Source organism: Physeter macrocephalus, chromosome 4 (genome assembly GCF_002837175.3).
Source record: "Physeter macrocephalus isolate SW-GA chromosome 4, ASM283717v5, whole genome shotgun sequence".
Taxonomy (NCBI): domain Eukaryota; kingdom Metazoa; phylum Chordata; class Mammalia; order Artiodactyla; family Physeteridae; genus Physeter; species Physeter macrocephalus.
In genome coordinates, this window is record NC_041217.1 from 71,040,885 (window position 1) to 71,060,968 (window position 20,084).

Genomic DNA, 20,084 nt, shown 5'->3' on the forward strand with positions numbered 1-20,084 from the left:
ATCCTTTTTGACCCACCTCCTAGAGAAATGGAAATAAAAACAAAAATAAACAAATGGGATCTAATGAAACCTAAATGCTTTTGCACAGCAAAACAAACCATAAACAAGATGAAAAGACAACCCTCATTACGGGAGAAAATATTTGCAAATGAAGCAACTGATAAAGGATTAATCTCCAAATATACAAGCAGCTCATGCTGCTCAATATAAGAAAAAACAAATAACCCAATCCAAACATGGGCAGAAGACCTTAATAGACATTTCTCCAAAGAATATATACAGATTGCCATCAAACAAATGAAAGTATGCTCATCATCACTAATCATTAGAGAAATGCAAATGAAAACCTCAATGAAGTATTACCTCAGAATGGCCATCATCAAAAAATCTACAAACAATGAATACTGGAGAGGGTGTGGGGAAAAGGGAACCCTCTGCCCTGTTGGTGGGAATGTAAATTGATACAGCCACTATGGAGAACAGTATGGAGTTTCCTTAAAAAACTAAAAATAGAACTACCATATGACCCAGCAAACCCACTGCTGGGCATATACCCTGAGCAAACCATAACTCAAATAGAGTGATGTACCACAATGTTCATTGCAGCTCTATTTACAATAGCCAGGACATGGAAGCAACCTAAGTGTCCATCGACAGATGAATGGATAAAAATGTGGTACATATGTACAATGGAATATTACTTAGCCAAAAAAGGAAATGAAATTGAGTTATTTGTAGTGAGGTGGATGGACCTATAGACTGTCATATAGAATGAAGTAAGTCAGAAAGAGTAAAACAAATACCGTATGCTAACACATATGTATGGAATCTAAAAAAAAGAGTCTACTTAGAGGGGTGGAATAGGGAGGGTGGGAGGGATATGCAAGAGGGCAGAGATATGGGGATATATGTATATGTATAGCTGATTCACTTTGTTATACAGCAGAAAATAACACACCATTGTAAAGCAATTATACTCCAATAAAGATGTTAAAAGAAGAAAAAACAAAAGGTACTAGATCTTATTCCAGTAACCAGCTTATTCCCGTTATCCAGGCCACTTGGTGATTTCATCTAGCAAGCTCAGAAGAAGGAACAGAGCATGCCTTTACAATACAATGTGGTGCCTTTAAAGACTGTATGAAAGCATAGGGGGTGGGAAAGCAAAATGTCCACTGAGGACAAGGGTCCCCTATGTGAAGTCACCAATGGAACGAGCTAAGGAGTAGGAGCTTTTGCAGAACACCCTTTATCTATGTAAAAAGTTATGTTTACCTTGACATTCCCTGTAATGGACTGAATGTTTTAGCCTATTACCCATTCATATGTTAAAACCATATTCCCAATGTGATAGTATTTGGAGGTGGAAGCTTTACGAGGTAATTAGATCATGAGGGTGGACTCTTCATGAATGAGATTAGTGCCCTTATAAGAAGAGGCTGGAGAACTAGTTGGGTCTCTTCCTGCTGTATGAGAATACAAGTCAGCAGTCTGCAACCTGGAAAGGGGTCCTCACCAGAACTGGACAATGCTGAAATCCTGATCTTGGACTTTCAGCTTCCAGAAGTGTGAGAAATAAATTTGTGTTGTTGATAAGCCCCCTAGTTTATGGCATTTTGTTAGAGCAGCCCAAGCTGAATAAGATATCTCCTCAGGAAAAATAAGATGCATCTCTGAGTGACTAAGGAATGGGTTGAAACGTCTATCTTGTCTAAAGATGAAGAGGTTACACCCGATACATCTCATTGCCTAAGAGTAAAGGAGAAGGTCAGGCATTGGATTCTCTACAGAAATGAAAAATCCAGTTCCCCCCTCCCCTCTCTTTCAGACTGGCTCACTGTCCTGGCTCCCTCTTCTGTCTTTGAATGAAACAGTGTAGTTCTGATATGCCAGAGAGAAAAGTCTTGGAAAATAAAGACAGTGACTTATTACAGAGATAGAAAAGAGTTATTGTTTTCACAGATGAAGTCTCAAGCTTTCCTATCCAAAATGCAGTTTTGAGTGACAGTGGCAAATATTACTGTACTGTTACTGGAAGAAAATTCTAAAAACAGAAATAGTAGAGAGTAGTAAAGATTGAAGTCTTAAGTAAAACTGTCACTCCTGTGGGAGCTGGAGTGGATAGGAGACAGTGGTAGCAGAGCAGGTGGGTACCTCATAGGGGAAAGCTACCCATACACCAAACATGAACTGGAGTGCTTGTGGTTTGACCATTCAAGGGAGACATGGTACGTGGCATGTCTCGTTCTGAATGTCCTGTTTGCTGGGGTTGTTTCTCACCAGGTACTTTTCAGCAGGAACTATAAATCTTACTGCTCTGAAAACTGTTGTAATCCTTCTCTCCAGAGCTGTTTCCATGTCCTGGGCTGACAGCACTTCTGAGCCCAGTGACCTTGATCTCTCTTGAAAGACCCACCCCTCTCCACAGAGCTCAGATGCCCAGCTCCAGTTTGCTTCTTCAGAGATAGCAGGACCCTGGGGTTAGGCTGGAGCAGCTCCTCAGAGTTCTAGATCCCCACCATGTGGAGTGAAGACTCAGGGTCTTACTGGTGCCAGGCAGAGACAGTGACTCACAGTGTCAGAAATTGGAGCCTCGGGGCTTCCCTGGTGGCGCAGTGGTTAAGAATCCACCTGCCAGTGCAGGGTACACGGGTTTGAGCCCTGGTCCGGGAAGATCCCACTTGCCACGGAGCAACTAAGACCGTGCAACACAACTACTGAGCCTGCGCTCTAGAGCCCGTGAACCACAACTACTGAAGCCCACGCACCTAGACCCCGTGCTCAGCAACAAAAAGAAGCCACCACAATGAGAAGCCCACGCACTGCAACAAAGAGTAGCCCCTGCTCACCGCAACTAGAGAAAGCCCGTGCACAGCAAGGAAGAGCCTACGCAGCCAAAAATAAATAAATAAATCTATTTTAAAAACAAAAAGTGTTTTTTTTAAAAAAGAAAGAAATTGGAGCCTCCAATCTTAAATTCACGGGCAGAATAAGTATCAGTGGGGCTGAGCATGGGGAAAAACATGAACACTGTAGCTTCAGCATGGACGGCTAGTCTTTTGTTTCTTTGTGCAACTTCTGTCCTTGTGGAAAGTAGGAGCTGGACTAGAGAAACTCTTCAAACTGCTCTTGCCATTTCATAAGAATAACAAATGGACTAAGCTCCTCATAATCTTTCTCTTCTTATTAAAGTAATATCATCAATCAAATCTTCATTGATCACCGACTGTGTGCGCTGGCATTTAGCAGAGGGTTGGGAACTTTAAAAGACAAGGCTCCTGCTCTCCAAATGTCTCCACATGCTGGATTGCAACACATATGGGGCTAAAAGGAAGAGTCAGAAGAGCAGAAATCAAAGTGAACTGGAGTAGTCAGAGGAGGGGGTGACAATTTGTGTTGATCCTTGAAATTGGGAATAATGGAGGAATTTTTATTGACATTATTAGGAACAGTACCTTTTTCAAGGTAGACTGATGCTACCAGTGAACTTCTGCATTCTGTGCAAAAGGTATGTGTCTGCACAGTGACTCATCCAAAAAAAAATGTTTCTTCTCTCATGTAGTGGATGATTCATCGCAAGTGACTCATCCAAAAAAAAAATGTTTCTTCTCTCATGTAGTGGATGATTCATCGTGATTCTTTAATGATTACCACCCATGAAATTAGCCAAGATCTGGGTTAGGACCTGCAAGTATCTGTATCCACATTCTTCAAGGATAATTACCATGGATTCCTTACCATTGTATACTTGTAATATGTTACATAAGCAATACCCATATTCCCACTCCTTGTATTAGAGGCTGAAATAAGTCTACCTTTTGTTCCCAGAGTCTTTCATAGTCAGGGTTCTCATACGTCATCTTCTATTCAGCTAGAAGTCCTGGGCTCTAATGTAATCTTAGATACCCAGGCCCCTGGGGGACAAGAGACTGAAGGAGGGGATCTCACCCTACTCTGCTCAGTGGCTGAGGGCACAGGAAACATCACATTTTCCTAGCACAGAGAGGCCACAGGAACCAGTCTGTGACAGAAGCCCAGCATTCCCTGTCAGCAGATCTGGAGATCCCAGCTGTGAAGGAGCACAGTGCTGGCCGGTATCACTATAGAGCTGACAATGGCCACAATCCCATCCAGAACAAGGTGGTGAATATCTCTGTGAGAAGTAAATTTCACTCCCATTCATCTCAGACAGAAATCCCCAAACCAAGAGCCAGGAGTCATGAGGAAATTCCAGGAGATCCCAGTGATCAGTGCTGTGGAGAACCACCAACAATTTGAGGATGGGTTACCTTCAAAAGTTAAACTGCTGACATCTTTTTTTTTTCATAGCAGAAAACACAAAGGGCATTGGGTTGGCATTAGAAGTAAATAAGATGAGAACGACAAATGATCATGTCTCTAGACAATGACCCAGAATTGATATTTTCCCAAATTTCTAAAGACACTTTGAAAAAACAATCTCTGATTGACCTAACGGGGATACAGGAATGGAAGGAATACACAATGACCAAGAGCCAGGCCCGTTGCTGAGATCCTGGTATGGGAATTCATGAGTCTAATGCAGCATCACAAATCCTCTCTGATAGCCCCCTTTGGGTCTGTTAGTTCCAACATCTTGTCCTGTCCTCACCCTCAGGGGTCCCAGGACCCAGGCTGTCATGGGGGACATGGTAGAGCTTTGCTGTGAGGCTTGGAGCTGCCCCTACATCCCCGCCCCCGCCCCCAATCCTGTACCGGTTTTATCATGAGGACATCAACCTGGGTAGCAGCTCAGTGCGCTCTGGAGAAGGAGCATCCTTCAACCTCTCTCTAACTGCAGGGCATTCTGGAAGCTATTCCTGTGAGGCTGACAATGGCCTGGGGGCCCAGTTCTGTGAACTGGTGCCACTCTCCATCTCAGGTGGGTTGATGGTCCCTGGATACAGGAGTAGTATTAGAGTCAATGGCTTTTTATTGGTACCATACTTGGGTTTCAGAAAATAGGTGGAGGTCTAGGTGATGTCTGCTCTATGGGGGGAGTTGGAGAAGGTGAGCTCCCTCAATGCCTGACTGCTTTTCTTCTCTCCACACTAACCTGAAAAGTACACACTATGCTTAATGTTACATGAATTTATATTTACTGCTTCTGCATAGTATTGGCAAGGATTCCAGGGCCCATTACTGATATAGATTGGATTTGAAAAAAAAAAAAGAGAGAAAAATGAAAACCTTCAAAAATCTCATCATTTATTTTCATGCTTCACAATTTTCTAAGGTTCCATGTAGTGGGCAATGTTGCCATATTACTAATTTTACAATATGTCATTTTTCCCTGTGTGTAGTCACTTGAGACTAAAACCATTAACACATTCCTCCATGCTTGACTTTTAAATAAAAAGTCCAATTATTAAATGTAATTTAATAATTTTCAATAGACAAAATTAGTTTATATGCAATGGAGTAAAATGTAATTAAGAGTTATATTTAAATAAATGAAAACAACTTAGTATAATATTTTCTCTTTTATTTATCCATTTCTTCTCAGTTACCCTACTCATGACAAGAACAGTGACTCCTTTTTGAATTCTTGGATCTATTATATGGATCATAAGGGACCATCTTCCCTGCATGTCTGGTGGTTGACGCTGGCTATAGGTTGGGACCTCAACCTGGACAGTCAATTAGAGTATGTGTGACCCTTCAATGTGGTCTGGACTTCCTCATAACATGGTGGCCTTAGGGTAGTCAGACTTTTTATATGTTGGCTTAAGCTTAAAAAAAAATGTGATAGTGAATCTACAACATCTCATCAACTAATTCCAAAATTACAGTATCACTTCCACCACAGTTTCATTGGGTCTTAGCGCCTAACAAACTTGTCCAGATACAAGGGGAGGGAGTATAGGACTCCACCTCTAAATTGAGGAACTGTCAAAAATTTTACAGCCATATATATATTTTTTACGATATTGCATTAGTTTCAGGTGTACAGCACAGTGATTTGGTTCTGTTTCTGGGTTTTTTTTTGCAGATCATATTCCATTACAAGTTATTACAAGATATTGAATATAATTCCCTGTGCTATAGAGTAAACTCTTGTTGCTTATCTATTTTATGTATCACAGTTTGTATATGTTAATCCCATACTTCTAATTTATCCCTCCCTACCTCTCTCTGTCTCCTCTTTGGTAACCATAAGTTTGATTTCTATGTCTGTGAGTCTGTTTCTGTTTTGTATATTTATTCATTTGTATTATTTTTTAGATTATTTACATGTAACTGATATCATATAGTATTTGTCTTTCTCTGCCTGACTTGTTTCACTGAGCTACGTATTCTCTAGATCCATCCACGTTGCTGCTAATGGCAGTATTTTATTCTTTTTAATTTTACAATCATATTTTAAACATTTCCACACACACCAACATGAATACCAGTCCATGTCTCCCAACCCCACAGGACTGTGTTAAAGCGCAAGCCTCCCTGCTGCCCTTTCTGGACTTCGCAAGTGCCCTTTTAAACAAGTGGTTTCAGAAGCCAGGTTTTTCTCCCTGAGCTCCTTTCTTCTCTAATCGTGTCTCAGAATTCTTCACTGTCTTATTATCTCTTCAGTACCTTGAAAGAGACTTTGAAAAGAATTTCGCCCAGCATTTCTAGTGATCCTCAGAAGAAAGGTTAGTTCAGTTTCTTCTTCCATCATTACTGGAAGCATAAATGCATCCACCTTTTATAACCAACACTTTCATAAAGGTGTTATGTTTTTAGCCTTTTCAGCATAACTATATCTCTTTGTAATATATTATTTTTAAGACCAAAAACTTAGAGAATACCTCCAAATGATATATCATACTGATCCCTACTAATATTCTACTAGCCAAAAAATGTTACCAATGACTAATTATTGGGTCTATTATGTATGGCAAACTTACACATATTATCTGTAATTATTTTTAAAAAAGTATGTTTTAAGTGTGTGATATTGCCCATGGTTAACAATCTTGGGGAAGTAGTCTGCCATGTTCACACAGTCAGTAGAGGGTAGAGCTAAGACTAGATTCCATATTTTCCTGACTGCAGAGGCTTAAAGCTGACTTTGTTGCACCTCCTCACTTTATGTTCCTCTTATAAGTTTCACCAAATTTAGTAAGGCATCATTTATTAATCTATAAGATACAGCATCTATATTAAACAGTATAAAGTTTCTAACAAAAATTAAAGATAGAACTATTGTATGATCCACCAATATCAGTTCTGTGTATTCATCCAAAATAATTGAAATCAGGATCTTGAAGAGATATTAGCACTGCTCTGTTCTTTAAAGCACTATGCGCAATAACCATGATGTGGAAGAAACCTAACTGTCCATCAATAGATGTATGGATAAAGAAAACATGGTGTGTATGTTACTGAGTCCAAGCTCCCTCCGCTTGCTGCATGACAGGCCAATAAATCAGGAGACAGGTGTTGAGGCAAAGAATAATGACTTTATTTGGAAACCTGGCAGGTGGAGAAAATGGCAGACTAGTGTCTAAAAAGAATCATCTTATCGGGGTCTGGATGTCAGTTTCTTTTATAGAACAGAGGGTGGGAGGAGGTGAGGAAGTAAAATAAAAAGGCCATAAGTCTTGCAAATATGTCCTGGAATGGCCAGCCTTGGAGAGGGGACATGCTAATTTCTTCTTTCTTGCAGCTGTTCACAGGTGGACACGGTCAGGATGCCTCCCTGAACAAAGGCACTTTGGTTTAACATTCAGGCAGAGGGCAGGGTTCCCAGAGGCAGGCCATTATGTACACACAGTGTCCTTTTAGAGAACAAAAGCAACAGGAAGCAAAGGTTAAAGTAAACAAACAGATCCAACATGGAGTCAGGATTGGCTCTTCCCTGTTATATGTACATACAATGAAAAACTACTCAGCCTTAAAAAAGGAAGGCAATTTTGCAACATGTGACAACATGGATGAACCATGAGGACAATTATGTTGTGACATAGGCCAGTTACAGAAAAACAAACAATGCATTATTCCACCTACACGAGCTATCTAAAATAGTCAAATTCATAGAATCAGAGTGGACCTGTGGTTGCCAGGAGGAGGAAATGAGGGGTTACTAGTCAACTGGCGTAAAGTTTCAGTTAAGCAAGATTAAGTTAAGCTTTAGAGCGCTGCTGTATAACATTGTATCTATAGTCAATGATAATATATTGTATAATGAAAAATTTTTTCAGAAGATAGATATCATGCTAAGTGTTCTTTCTACAATAAAAAAAGAAAGGGAGGGAGGAAGGAGTGTAGGAGGAAATAAGGGACAGGAGGAAGGAAGAGAAGAAAGAAAACATGATGGAGAACACACCAGACTCTTTTCAGCCCTGTGATACTACAGTCTAAGGAGAGAAAAGAACATCATACAATCACATTAATGCATACAGAAAAACAAAATTTGGTAACTGTCATGGGGTGGGGGGAAGAATAGAATGCCATCTGGTTAAAGAAGAGGACTTCTTTCCATTATAGCCTCAGGATAGCCTCCACAAAGAAGGGAAACTTGCTCAGAGGTTTCTGTTTCTATACAAAGATGTCTTTGAAAGGTCATAACTTTCTATCCTGGTAGTTAGATTGCTGAGAATGGTCTGTCTCTATGTCTCAAGCATGCATTCCCAACAGAGGTGATATCACCCTCAAAGCAGCAAAAATTGGTCCTTGTGGAGGTGAAAAAAAAAATCTTACTTTTTATGTATATATATACATACAGCATATCTGTGCTATTCATGTTTCATAGAGGAGGGGGGTGGCTAGAAAAAAAAATCTGAAAAGGCCCCTTAGGGAAGTGCTAATGAAATAAATGTCAAGAAACCCTGGTCCAGAGTTTTTCATAATTTCTCAAAAAATACTTATTTAATGCCTCCCTGCAAGAGAGAATTGGTAGAGGTACAAGGGATACAACAATGGGTAAGATAAACATGGGCCCTTGAATTATAGCTGAGGAGAAGACGTAAAAACAAACAAGAAAATAGAGGAAATAATTACAAATAATGATAAATGCTATGAAAAAAAGCATACAGGGCCTTGAAACAGAAAATAATCAGGTGAGACCTCTTTGATTTCAAGGCCAGGGAAGGCCTCTCTGATAAGGGCTCTGGCTTTAAAAACAGAGGTTCTGTAGTATGGGCCCTAACAGTTGTTCTTTCTTTCATAATGCAAGTGCCTGACTTAAGCTTTGATTGCTGAGGCATCCACTTCAAAGAGCTACTTTGAATAAACACATTGCCATCCACTAGATAAAAGGCAGCACCAAAGCCCACCCCACCGCCCTCCTTTGCCCCCCAGGCTCCTTTGTTTTAGAGATATTGGTTGATTTTGATAACTGACCCTTTGGGCCTCTTGTTTTTTTCTCTTCCTGTGCTTTAACTTCTGGTTTTTATATTTTAAATTCACCAATAAAGAGTGAGCCCTCAAAACACTAAGCCCCACCCTCCACGCCAATAAAAGCAGAACCCCAGCCCATGACCTCACAGTGTAGCCCCCAGGTGTGCCATGTGCTTTCCAGGACCTGTGAGTAATGAACTCTTTTTTTTCCCAAAGTTTCTTCGTGGTTATTGCTGAGGGTGTCTTGCAATCATAATAAGAATCACAAGGGCCTGCCCAGGCACAGCACTGGTTATAGGCTGAGATGGGGCACAAAACAGTTTCCTACCTAATGCTTGTTCTTTTATCTCCTAATTTGCACAGATCTGGGAGGAATTTAGGGGCAGCTCCTTTTGTAGTTGGTGAATTTTTAATTCACCAGTTTATGTAAGGTCAAAAGGCTTTCATGTTTGCCTTGACCCTTTGATTTTTTGTGACTTACACCATAAAACATAGCAGGACACCACAGTCACAAGGTATGTCTATATTAGGAGCCTTATGCAGAACCAGATGTTGTATGAATTCAAGGTAATGTTAGGTTTTTTTCCATTTGAAAAATGAAAAAAAGTTATTTGAATACTAGCAAATCTATAGCGTGGCATTTCAGAGAACCCAGCACAGCCTTGGAGACATTTCTCCAGAGAGAGTTGAGCTGCTGGAAGATAACTGTAAACATCTAAAATCGCACAACTTCTGGGGTTGAAATACAAACAACATTTAGGAAGGTAGTTGTGTTAATTTTTCAGAGCCCAAGGCAAGATATGATTCTTTTACTTCCCCTTTTCTAACTCTTGCAGATCTCATCTGAGTACCTCCCTTCTGTCCTCTTTCGTGGATGAGAAATAAGCCTGGCTTGTGGTGAGACAGACTTTACCTGCCTTCGGCCAGGCCAGGTCCCCATGGTTCTGTGGCTGCTACTGCTGATTCTGGGTGAGTAGACGGGTTGGACTGGGACAGGGGCCTCAGTTCCTAATGTCAGCCAGGGAAGACCAAGGAGCTTCTGTCTCTGCTTCCACTTGGGGTTCAGAGACAGATAGCAAGTGTCAAATGAAAGAAAAATGCACAACGTAAAAGTTGAGAATTAAGTTTTATTAAGAAACTTACTGAGGACTATCGCGCATAAGACAGCCTCTCAGATAGCTCTGAGGAACTGCTCCGAAGAGGTAAGGGAGGAGCCAGGATATATACAAACTTTTTGCTAGAAAAACATGTAGTCAAGCATCAAAAGATTACTGCTAACCACAAAGAAGAGAAATCTCAACTTAATGATTTTAGTACTTTTCTCTGTATGGGAAGACGCAAGAATCTGGGGTCATTTAAAAATTTCCCTTAGATATACATCTTAACTATCTAAGGACCAGTATATCCAAAACACAGAACCTTTCTTGTTTTTCTCCATCCTGAATTCCCCTTGGAGCTCACTGTTGGCGGGCAACTGCAGTGGCTAATGGCTTGATCCTTATAGAACTGGAATGGCAGGCAACGTTTTTTTCTTTACAGTGCCCTTCGTTGGTCATAAATTCAACCAAGGTTTGGGAGGCATTTCATGACTTATTTGTCCCGTGGTGCTAAGAACACTTATTCCTAAGTAAGGCGAAGATCTCAGTGATAGGCCATTCATGTGCTATATCTGGATTAGGCCCTGTTAATAACCTAAAGTTCTCTGGATCACCTGTCTTACTAGTCTATTATGATCCAGGAAATGTTTTTCCCTTGTTACTTCTTCCCATATTTAGAGTTGCACTATTACAATTATTCTGTATAGAGTTATATATGTGATCATTGCCTCAAGACTTTTAGCCATCATTAATTTTGTTGGAGGCCTGGTTACACATCAGGTAATTTAAGAGACAACAATATTACAAAATAGACAGAATATAAGTAATATAGCTCAGAGTGGAGCAGAGAGAGACACAAAGCATAGTTTGAAAACAACAAAGAGAGAACAGATTAAAATAATGATGAGTATAACTAGTTGTAATCTGGATTGCAATAAGCCATAAAGTCCAGAGGGGAGACAGCTGGAAAAGTCAAATTCTGGAGGGATCAGGTAGAGAGAAAAAGATAAATATTTCATCTTTGTTTACAAAGGTATACTTTATCAATTTTTTGTAGGTCATAGTGTAAGAGGAAAGGTTTTCTGGAAAATAAAGATTAAAAGTCAGTAATATTTCAGAAAAAAGTTATAAAATACAAATTGTGTTTATTAGTTCATTCAGTTTCATGTAATTGATTCCTGCTGATCTGGATGAAGTCATCAGGTTTTCCATTAGAGTTTTGTAATTTCTTACCCAGTTCAGTGGTATGATCTAGAAGTCATTTCTCTGTATGGGAAGACGCAAGAATCTGGGGTCATTTAAAAATTTCCCTTAGATATACATCTTAACTATCTAAGGACCAGTATATCCAAAACACAGAACCTTTCTTGTTTTTCTCCATCCTGAATTCCCCTTGGAGCTCACTGTTGGCGGGCAACTGCAGTGGCTAATGGCTTGATCCTTATAGAACTGGAATGGCAGGCAACGTTTTTTTCTTTACAGTGCCCTTCGTTGGTCATAAATTCAACCAAGGTTTGGGAGGCATTTCATGACTTATTTGTCCCGTGGTGCTAAGAACACTTATTCCTAAGTAAGGCGAAGATCTCAGTGATAGGCCATTCATGTGCTATATCTGGATTAGGCCCTGTTAATAACCTAAAGTTCTCTGGATCACCTGTCTTACTAGTCTATTATGATCCAGGAAATGTTTTTCCCTTGTTACTTCTTCCCATATTTAGAGTTGCACTATTACAATTATTCTGTATAGAGTTATATATGTGATCATTGCCTCAAGACTTTTAGCCATCATTAATTTTGTTGGAGGCCTGGTTACACATCAGGTAATTTAAGAGACAACAATATTACAAAATAGACAGAATATAAGTAATATAGCTCAGAGTGGAGCAGAGAGAGACACAAAGCATAGTTTGAAAACAACAAAGAGAGAACAGATTAAAATAATGATGAGTATAACTAGTTGTAATCTGGATTGCAATAAGCCATAAAGTCCAGAGGGGAGACAGCTGGAAAAGTCAAATTCTGGAGGGATCAGGTAGAGAGAAAAAGATAAATATTTCATCTTTGTTTACAAAGGTATACTTTATCAATTTTTTGTAGGTCATAGTGTAAGAGGAAAGGTTTTCTGGAAAATAAAGATTAAAAGTCAGTAATATTTCAGAAAAAAGTTATAAAATACAAATTGTGTTTATTAGTTCATTCAGTTTCATGTAATTGATTCCTGCTGATCTGGATGAAGTCATCAGGTTTTCCATTAGAGTTTTGTAATTTCTTACCCAGTTCAGTGGTATGATCTAGAAGTCATCAGAAACCTTATTTGTCAAAAAGTCCTTTCTGTGAATCTTCCTGAAGATCTTGATTTTGTAAAAGCATCATAGTAAAACAATGACTGTCTATAAAAGACAAAAGATTTTAAATGGCATGGTTAAATATCTGATTACAATGTAACTGACAAAGAATATACAACATTCTGTGACATACAACATTTTAAGGTAATAATTAGAATTATGACTAATAACACTATACCAGGACATATTGGATCTTTAGGAATTTCATATAATTTTTAGGAGCTCTATATTAATGACATATACCCATATAATATAGCCTAAGAAAGTTTATCACAACTTATTTGACAATATTTCCCATGTAATTTAACATACTCAACAAACCTAATTAGTTTAAGATCTCTCTTTGGGATGTTTCAGTGGCCCTTTGAAGCATCACAAAGTTAGCTAGAAGTCAAGTGAATTCATTTGGAATTTGACTTGGGAAGTTTGTCAAAGATATCAAAAGGTTTTTAAAACACTTGGTCAAATAGGATCATAGGTCAGTGTGAAACAATACTTATTCACTCAACCAACATGACAATAAAAGATTTTAAAGGCAAATACAGAAAGCTACAACAAATTACTTAAAAGGTAAAGAAACTTTACAATCTGTTATCAAAAGCAGATCAATGTTCCAAGAAAACTTTGTTCTCTGAACTTGGAGAGAAAACCAAATTCTAGTTTTGTACCAGCTTACTTTTAATATTTAAATTTATTTACTCAATTAAATTTTATTTTAATTTTAGCCAGTCCTGACCATGCACAAAACTCTTTTCTCAGGGTTCCTTTCCGCCAAACCTTCTGTAACTTTATTTTTTACTTTCAGATTTAGTCCTGTGCTTTTTCGTCCTTTTTTTCTCTCCAGAACAAAATGACTCTCTTTTCCCATAACAAAATGTCCATTCTTTATGTCCTTTTCCTTTCATGCAAAGTCGTTGCCCTTATTAATTTTAGTAGTTTTAATTATATATATTAATTAGAATTCTTAATGTTTAGGTACTGTAATTTCTAGTAAAAGCTAAGAAGTAAGCAACGATGCACTGTCTTTTACATTAGCATTCTGTAGATTGGCAAACTTACAAATATTATTTATGATTTCTAAAAATACTTGCTTTTTTATAGACTATTTTTTAGTGTGGCATCAAACATTTTTATTAATAGTCCTAAATATCTTTAGTTTCTCCACAAAATGAAGCCTATATTCAGTAATTAATATTTCATTATCTTATTTTATTTGGAAATGGTATAGGTGTTTAATAAATTTCCATCATTTAAATTCACTTAGCAAAATTCTAAAGTTTCAAGTTACCAAAAATCTAGTGAACTTATTTTTAAGTAGATATACCATAAAACATAATTATTCTTCAAGAGTTCACCTAAAAGCTCTTACCCCATTTATATCTATTTAATGCATTTGTTCTCAACAATTATGTTTAGATTACCCATGAAAACTTTGAGACATGACACCAAGTCAGCCACCATCCCAAGCTATTTTTCTCACTGATAAATTTTATAATAGAGATAATATGACCTTATTTGACATTTAGTAAACCTAAGTGTAATAAAAGTAAGACATATCTGTATTAATTAAACCAACAAACTTGAACTTTAATACTGAATATTAATTTAATATTGAATATTTCCAGATCATGTGAACTTGAAATTCATTTGGGTTAGTTTCTACTACATTTAAACATATTTAATTTGTAAATGCCTACGTTTAAGTCAATTAAATAGAGCTCTTCTATAAATTTAATTTTGATAATACTATCTGAAGGTAAAGATGTATCATATGTATAATGTACACACAGATGTATAAACAGACATAACTAGAGATCTCATAACTTCATTTTAAATCTGAGTCGTGAATCAGGTATTACAATATAAACTTACTAATTTATAAATGACAGTTGGTGTAAGTTAAATTTATTTGCTCAGATAATTAAGGCTTTTTACTATTTGCAGAAAAGACTGAGATTTGTATCTGTCCTTGATAAATCCTTAAGGAGGCCGTTAATTCGATTTTGGGTGAGGGAGCCTTTCAAGCAGTTTGAGTTTGTTTGTTTGTTTTTGTTTTGTTTAGTTTTTATTTATTTTTTTAGATAAGTAAGAAGTGGATTTATTTTTTTATTTTTAATTTTTTTGATTAATTTTTATTGGAGTATAGTTGCTTTACAATGTTGTGTTAGTTTCTATTGTACAGCAAAGTGAATCAGCTATACACATACATATATCCCCTCTTTTTTGGATTTCCTTCCCATTTAGGTCACAACAGTGCATTAAGTAGAGTCCCTGTGCTATACAGTATGTTCTCATTAGTTGTCTATTTTTTTTTTAACATCTTTATTGGAGTATAACTGTTTTACAATGGTGTGTTAGTTTCTGCTTTACAACAAAGTGAATCAGTTATACATATACATATGTTCCCATAATAGCATCAATAGTGTATATGTGTCAATCCCAATCTCCCGATTCCTCCCACCCCCACCCCTTTCCCCCTTAGTATCCATACATTTGTTCTCTACGTCTCTATTTCTGCTTTGCAAATAGGATAATCTATACAGTTTTTCTAGATCCCACATATATGCATTAATATACGATATTTGTTTTTCTCTTTCTGACTTACTTCACTCTGTATGACACTCTCTAGGTCCATCCACGTCTCTACAAATGACCCGGTTTCATTCCTTTTTATGGCTGAGTTTATTTAGAGAGATACACTTTCCATAGACAGAACGCGATTCATCTCAAAAGGCGAGACGGCCCTGGGAGAAACACACTCCACAGAATGTGGGCCACCTCAGAAGGCAAGAGCACCAACAGTTTGAGTTTTATTGATAAAAGGCCTCTTTTTTTCCTTTTTTCCCTCTTCAGCTTCAGATTCAACCTGATTGAGCTAATTAGGCTCAGTCTCAGGTCACTGTGGGCTGTATTTACATTTCTGGTTTGTAGCTTGGCAAGACAAAGACAGTTGCTTTTAATTACCCAAAGAACTGGTCTGCTGTCTAAATGATATTAAAAGATTGATTTGCCCAATTACATTTTCTTTCATTTGCTTTTTTAATATCAGCAAGAAGATTTTCCACTAAACTGGAAATCAAGAGTTCTGTGTTCTAGAACTTTGGGATTCAATTTATCATGTCCTCAAAAATTTATGCACAAGGTATTCTACAAAGACCCTCTTTGTGCGTGCACAAATTAAACAGAGCAATTTACCCTAGGGGCAAAAAATATTTATTATTGCTATTATTAGTCCCTGCATGTTGGGGCCCAGTTTTTACTTTATACTGTGTGGGCACAGGTAACTCTATTGGTTTCTTTTTTGTTTTTAATCATCTTTTAATTTAATTAATTAATTAATTATTTTGGTTGCACTGAGTCTTAGTTGCAGCTCGCCAGCTCCTTAGTTGTGGCATGCAAACTCTTAGTTGCAGCATGCATGTGGGATCTAGTTCCCTGACCAGGGATCAAACCCATGTCCCCTGCATTGGAAGGCAGATTCTTAACCACTGTGCAACTTGGGAAGTCCCTATTGGTTTCTTTTAGTCTGTTTAATTAGTACTGCCTAAGGGGCAGATTTATATGCCCTGTCTTATAATACCAGTCAGGGGAAGCATTCCTCATAGAGATGTAATGTCTATCCCACAGTACAATTAGACAAAATAGATGTAACCATCTTATATAAAGCCCATTCAAATACACCAGTTTTTATAAGATTTTATTTCAAATTTATAATTCTTATACCTTTAACTTAAGCCTCCATTAGGACCCCATCAACAAGTCTTGGTCTTACAAGGAGTCCAGAAACTTTCCTTTTTATCCCCTGGCCATTTTATCCATTTTTGTATAAAAAAGCTTTGGGGTCCCCAGTGAGGGGTCAAGCCAAGGGACACAGGCCCTTTTGTCAATCTTAACTTCATTAATTGATCTCTCTGTTGTCCCAAGCAAATGCTAGTCAGGTATCTCAGTGTAATTTTCTTCCAGCCTTTAAATTTTGTTTCAAAACAGGGGTTAATAAAGTGCACTTTAATGTTGGGGGTACAAATTGGCAGGTCCCTTTGGTTTATCCAACCCCAGGTAGTGTATCAAAACTTTTGTTTTAATCCCATCAAAATCCATTTTATTTATCCCATTTCCTAATAATCATCTAAAGATTTCCATTCTGTGGGGATAAGTCCCTTTAAAATTTTCACCTCGTTGGGAAGAAGTCTCTTGACTTTCCCCTCAGTTTCTTCTTATTCCCCTGTTAATCAACCTAATTAACATTAATTAAGCTAATGTTTTTATTAGCATCTGCAAGAACCATTGAAGGGAAGCTGAGACCACAAATAAGGCTTCCTAAAGCAGTTTTTATTGTTAGTTTTAAACTAAGGGAGTTTTTAAGGTTACCTGTTTTACATATGTATGTATATATATATATATATTTTGCATCTACCTTTTAATTTGGTATTTTTATAGGCACCAATAAAACAGCTGTTTAAAATGAGAGCTCTCGGGCTTACCTGGTGGCGCAGTGGTTGAGAGTCCGCCTGCCGATGCAGGGGACACGGGTTCGTGCCCCGGTCCGGGAGGATCCCACATGCCGCGGAGCGGCTGGGCCCGTGGGCCATGGCCGCTGGGCCTGCGCGTCCGGAGCCTGTGCTCCGCAGCGGGAGAGGCCACAGCAGTGAGAGGCCCGCGTACTACAAAAAAAAAAAAAAAAAAAAAGAGAGCTCTCTAAAAATTTAGCAAGTTAGAAGTTTCTCCAATTTAAAGAATCCAATGTCTGGCCATTGATGAATAGTATCTTAATAGCGACTCGAACCAATAAGACGCAAGAGGCATCCCCACAAGAGAGTGCAAAGAATGCAGCCTTCTCAAAATACAGAAAGTTTACTCCCCATAATAGTCTAAGAAACTAAAGGTCTTTTTTGTGCAGGTAGACACAGCAAAGGTTGAGATGACAAGGCCCCTTATGGGCTGGGACTCCTTATAAGAAATTTTCCTGAGAGCTGGCACAGCCAGACTAAAAGACTGCTTGGAATCCCAGTCTATTCAGCTGGCTGCCAAATGTACACCGTATGTGTACCTTCTGGATGGCAGAGACCAAGCTCTTGAAACACGGAATAAAATGCCTAAGAAGATCAGATATAACATTTACATCTCAAAAGCACAGGGAGAGAAATGCAAGTTCCTCCTAGAAGGGCTTTTGTTCCTTTAAGGTCAAAATTTTGAAAAGATGTTTTATCAAGCTGGCTTTCTTCTAATCATTTTTAGAATGTCAAAAGAACCCCATCTTGGCCATTTTAGGGCAAGATTTCCTTTAATTCCCAATTAAACAAGTATTCAATATTTGTAAGTATAAATTCCATATGTACATAAACATGACTGGAGTGTTAGTTGGAGGCTGGCTTTCTGATGCCCTTCACTTTACCCAGTCCAGAGGCTCAGTGTCTTTCAAGTGAGTAAATCCTTGTATCTTTTAACCAGGCTCCCCCAGTATCTTTAAACTGGGGTGGAGGTGATTTTGGAGAGGCAGAAGTGAGTGGACGCATGAAGTGAGATCTTAATTCCCTGCCCAGGAATTGAACCTGGGTAGCCTGGATGAAAACCAGGAATCATAGCCACCAGACCCCCTGGCTCTTGCCCCCAGTGAAAAATGCATTTCTCACGGAGGTAAAAACTGTAAAAACAGGTACAAAATTTATTATTAGAGACAGAGCACAACAAGTGCGAGAGCACACAGAGAAACAATTTGTTTAGCAAGGCAAAGATGCACGCCCGGAGAGAAAGGGTGTGGGCATCCTCCCTAAGGAGGAGGAGAGCAGTAAAGAGGCAGTTAAGTCATTTATATAGGGCAGTTCTTCCGGGTCTTTGTTTACTTTTGGCCAATTATCTGGCTTCTTTTTCCACACCTGACCTGCCCTAGGACCCTCCCCAACACGTGTGTGCAACTTTTTTCCAAGATGGATTTCAGCCCAAAGGCCTATGGGGTGGCCTTAGCATCACGTATTATGGGGTGGTGAGCCCTCCTTTTTGACCCTCAAGGAGACTTTCTGCCCATGTTCAATGTCTCCCTTGCCCCAAGAAGGGGAAATATGTGACCTCTTGACCCTTTACTCAAACAAGGTTTAGTCCCTCTCTGTTCCAGCCATGACTGTTATCTTAAGGTGGCCCCAAGCAAGGGCAGCCAGGGAGGGGGACACAGGATGCTGGAACCCAGCAGATCCTCTCCTATTATTCAGCTATACACACCCTGCATGTATACACATGCACACACACACACACACAGACACACACTTGCACGCATGTACACAAGAACAGAACTGAACACAGAGTGGAGACTCCCAGCCCCAGCGGCGTGTGGTTGGGCTTGTCAGATCATCCCTCAGCCTTTGAAGGTGTCCACAGGAGACAAAACCTGGCTATTTACACTGTCTCTGTCATTGCTTCCATTTCGGAGAGCAAACAGGAGACTGATTTTCAATGTCTAACCTGGAGCCCATCTATCTCCTGTTCCAGGAAATGCAAACGGGAGTCTAGCTGTAAGTGTCCAGCCCCAAGCCCACATTTTCCTGCTTCATGAAATGTAAATGGGAGGCCAGTTGTAAATGTCTAACCTGGGGCCCATCTATCTCCTGCCTCAGGGGGAGGGGGGACAAATCCCTGTTATACACCACAAAATAGAACTAACTCAGGATCATCAACAAATAATTGGGAGATCCTACAAACAACAAATGCTGGAGAGGGTGTGGAGAAAAGGGAACCCTCTTGCACTGTTGGTGAGAATGTAAATTGATACAGCCACTATGGAGAACAGTATGGAGGTAGTGAGGTGGATGGACCTAGAGTCTGTCATACAGAGTGAAGTAAGTCAGAAAGAGAAAAACAAATACCGTATGCTAACACATATATATGGAATCTAAAAAAAAAAAAAAAGAAAAAAATAATGGTCAGAAGAACCTAGGGACAAGACGGGAATAAAGGCACAGACCTACTAGAGAATGGACTTGAGGATACGGGGAGGGGGAAGGGTAAGCTGGGACAAAGTGAGAGAGTGGCATGGACATATATACACTACCAAACGTAAAATAGATAGCTAGTGGGAAGGAAGCGGCCGCATAGCAGAGGGAGATCAGCTCGGTGCTTTGTGATCACCTAGAGGGGTGGGATAGGGAGGGTGGGAGGGAGGGAGAAACAAGAGGGAAGAGATATGGGAACATATGTATATGTATAAGTGATTCACTTTGTTGTAAAGCAGAAACTAACACACCATTGTAAAGCAATTATACTCTAATAAAGATATTAGCAAAAAAGAATATATGAAACATTATGCTGGGAC

General features: G+C 39.0%; 1 protein-coding gene across 1 annotated transcript in view; it reads left to right on the forward strand.

Moving 5' to 3' along the window:
- LOC102996963 (Fc receptor-like protein 5) overlaps positions 1–20,084 on the forward strand; it is a 101,081-nt gene that overhangs the window by 40,699 nt on the left and 40,298 nt on the right. Inside the window, 3 exon segments of the mRNA XM_028488147.1 lie at positions 4,055–4,162; positions 4,606–4,688; positions 4,690–4,900. Coding sequence (XP_028343948.1) covers positions 4,055–4,162; positions 4,606–4,688; positions 4,690–4,900 — 402 coding nt within the window.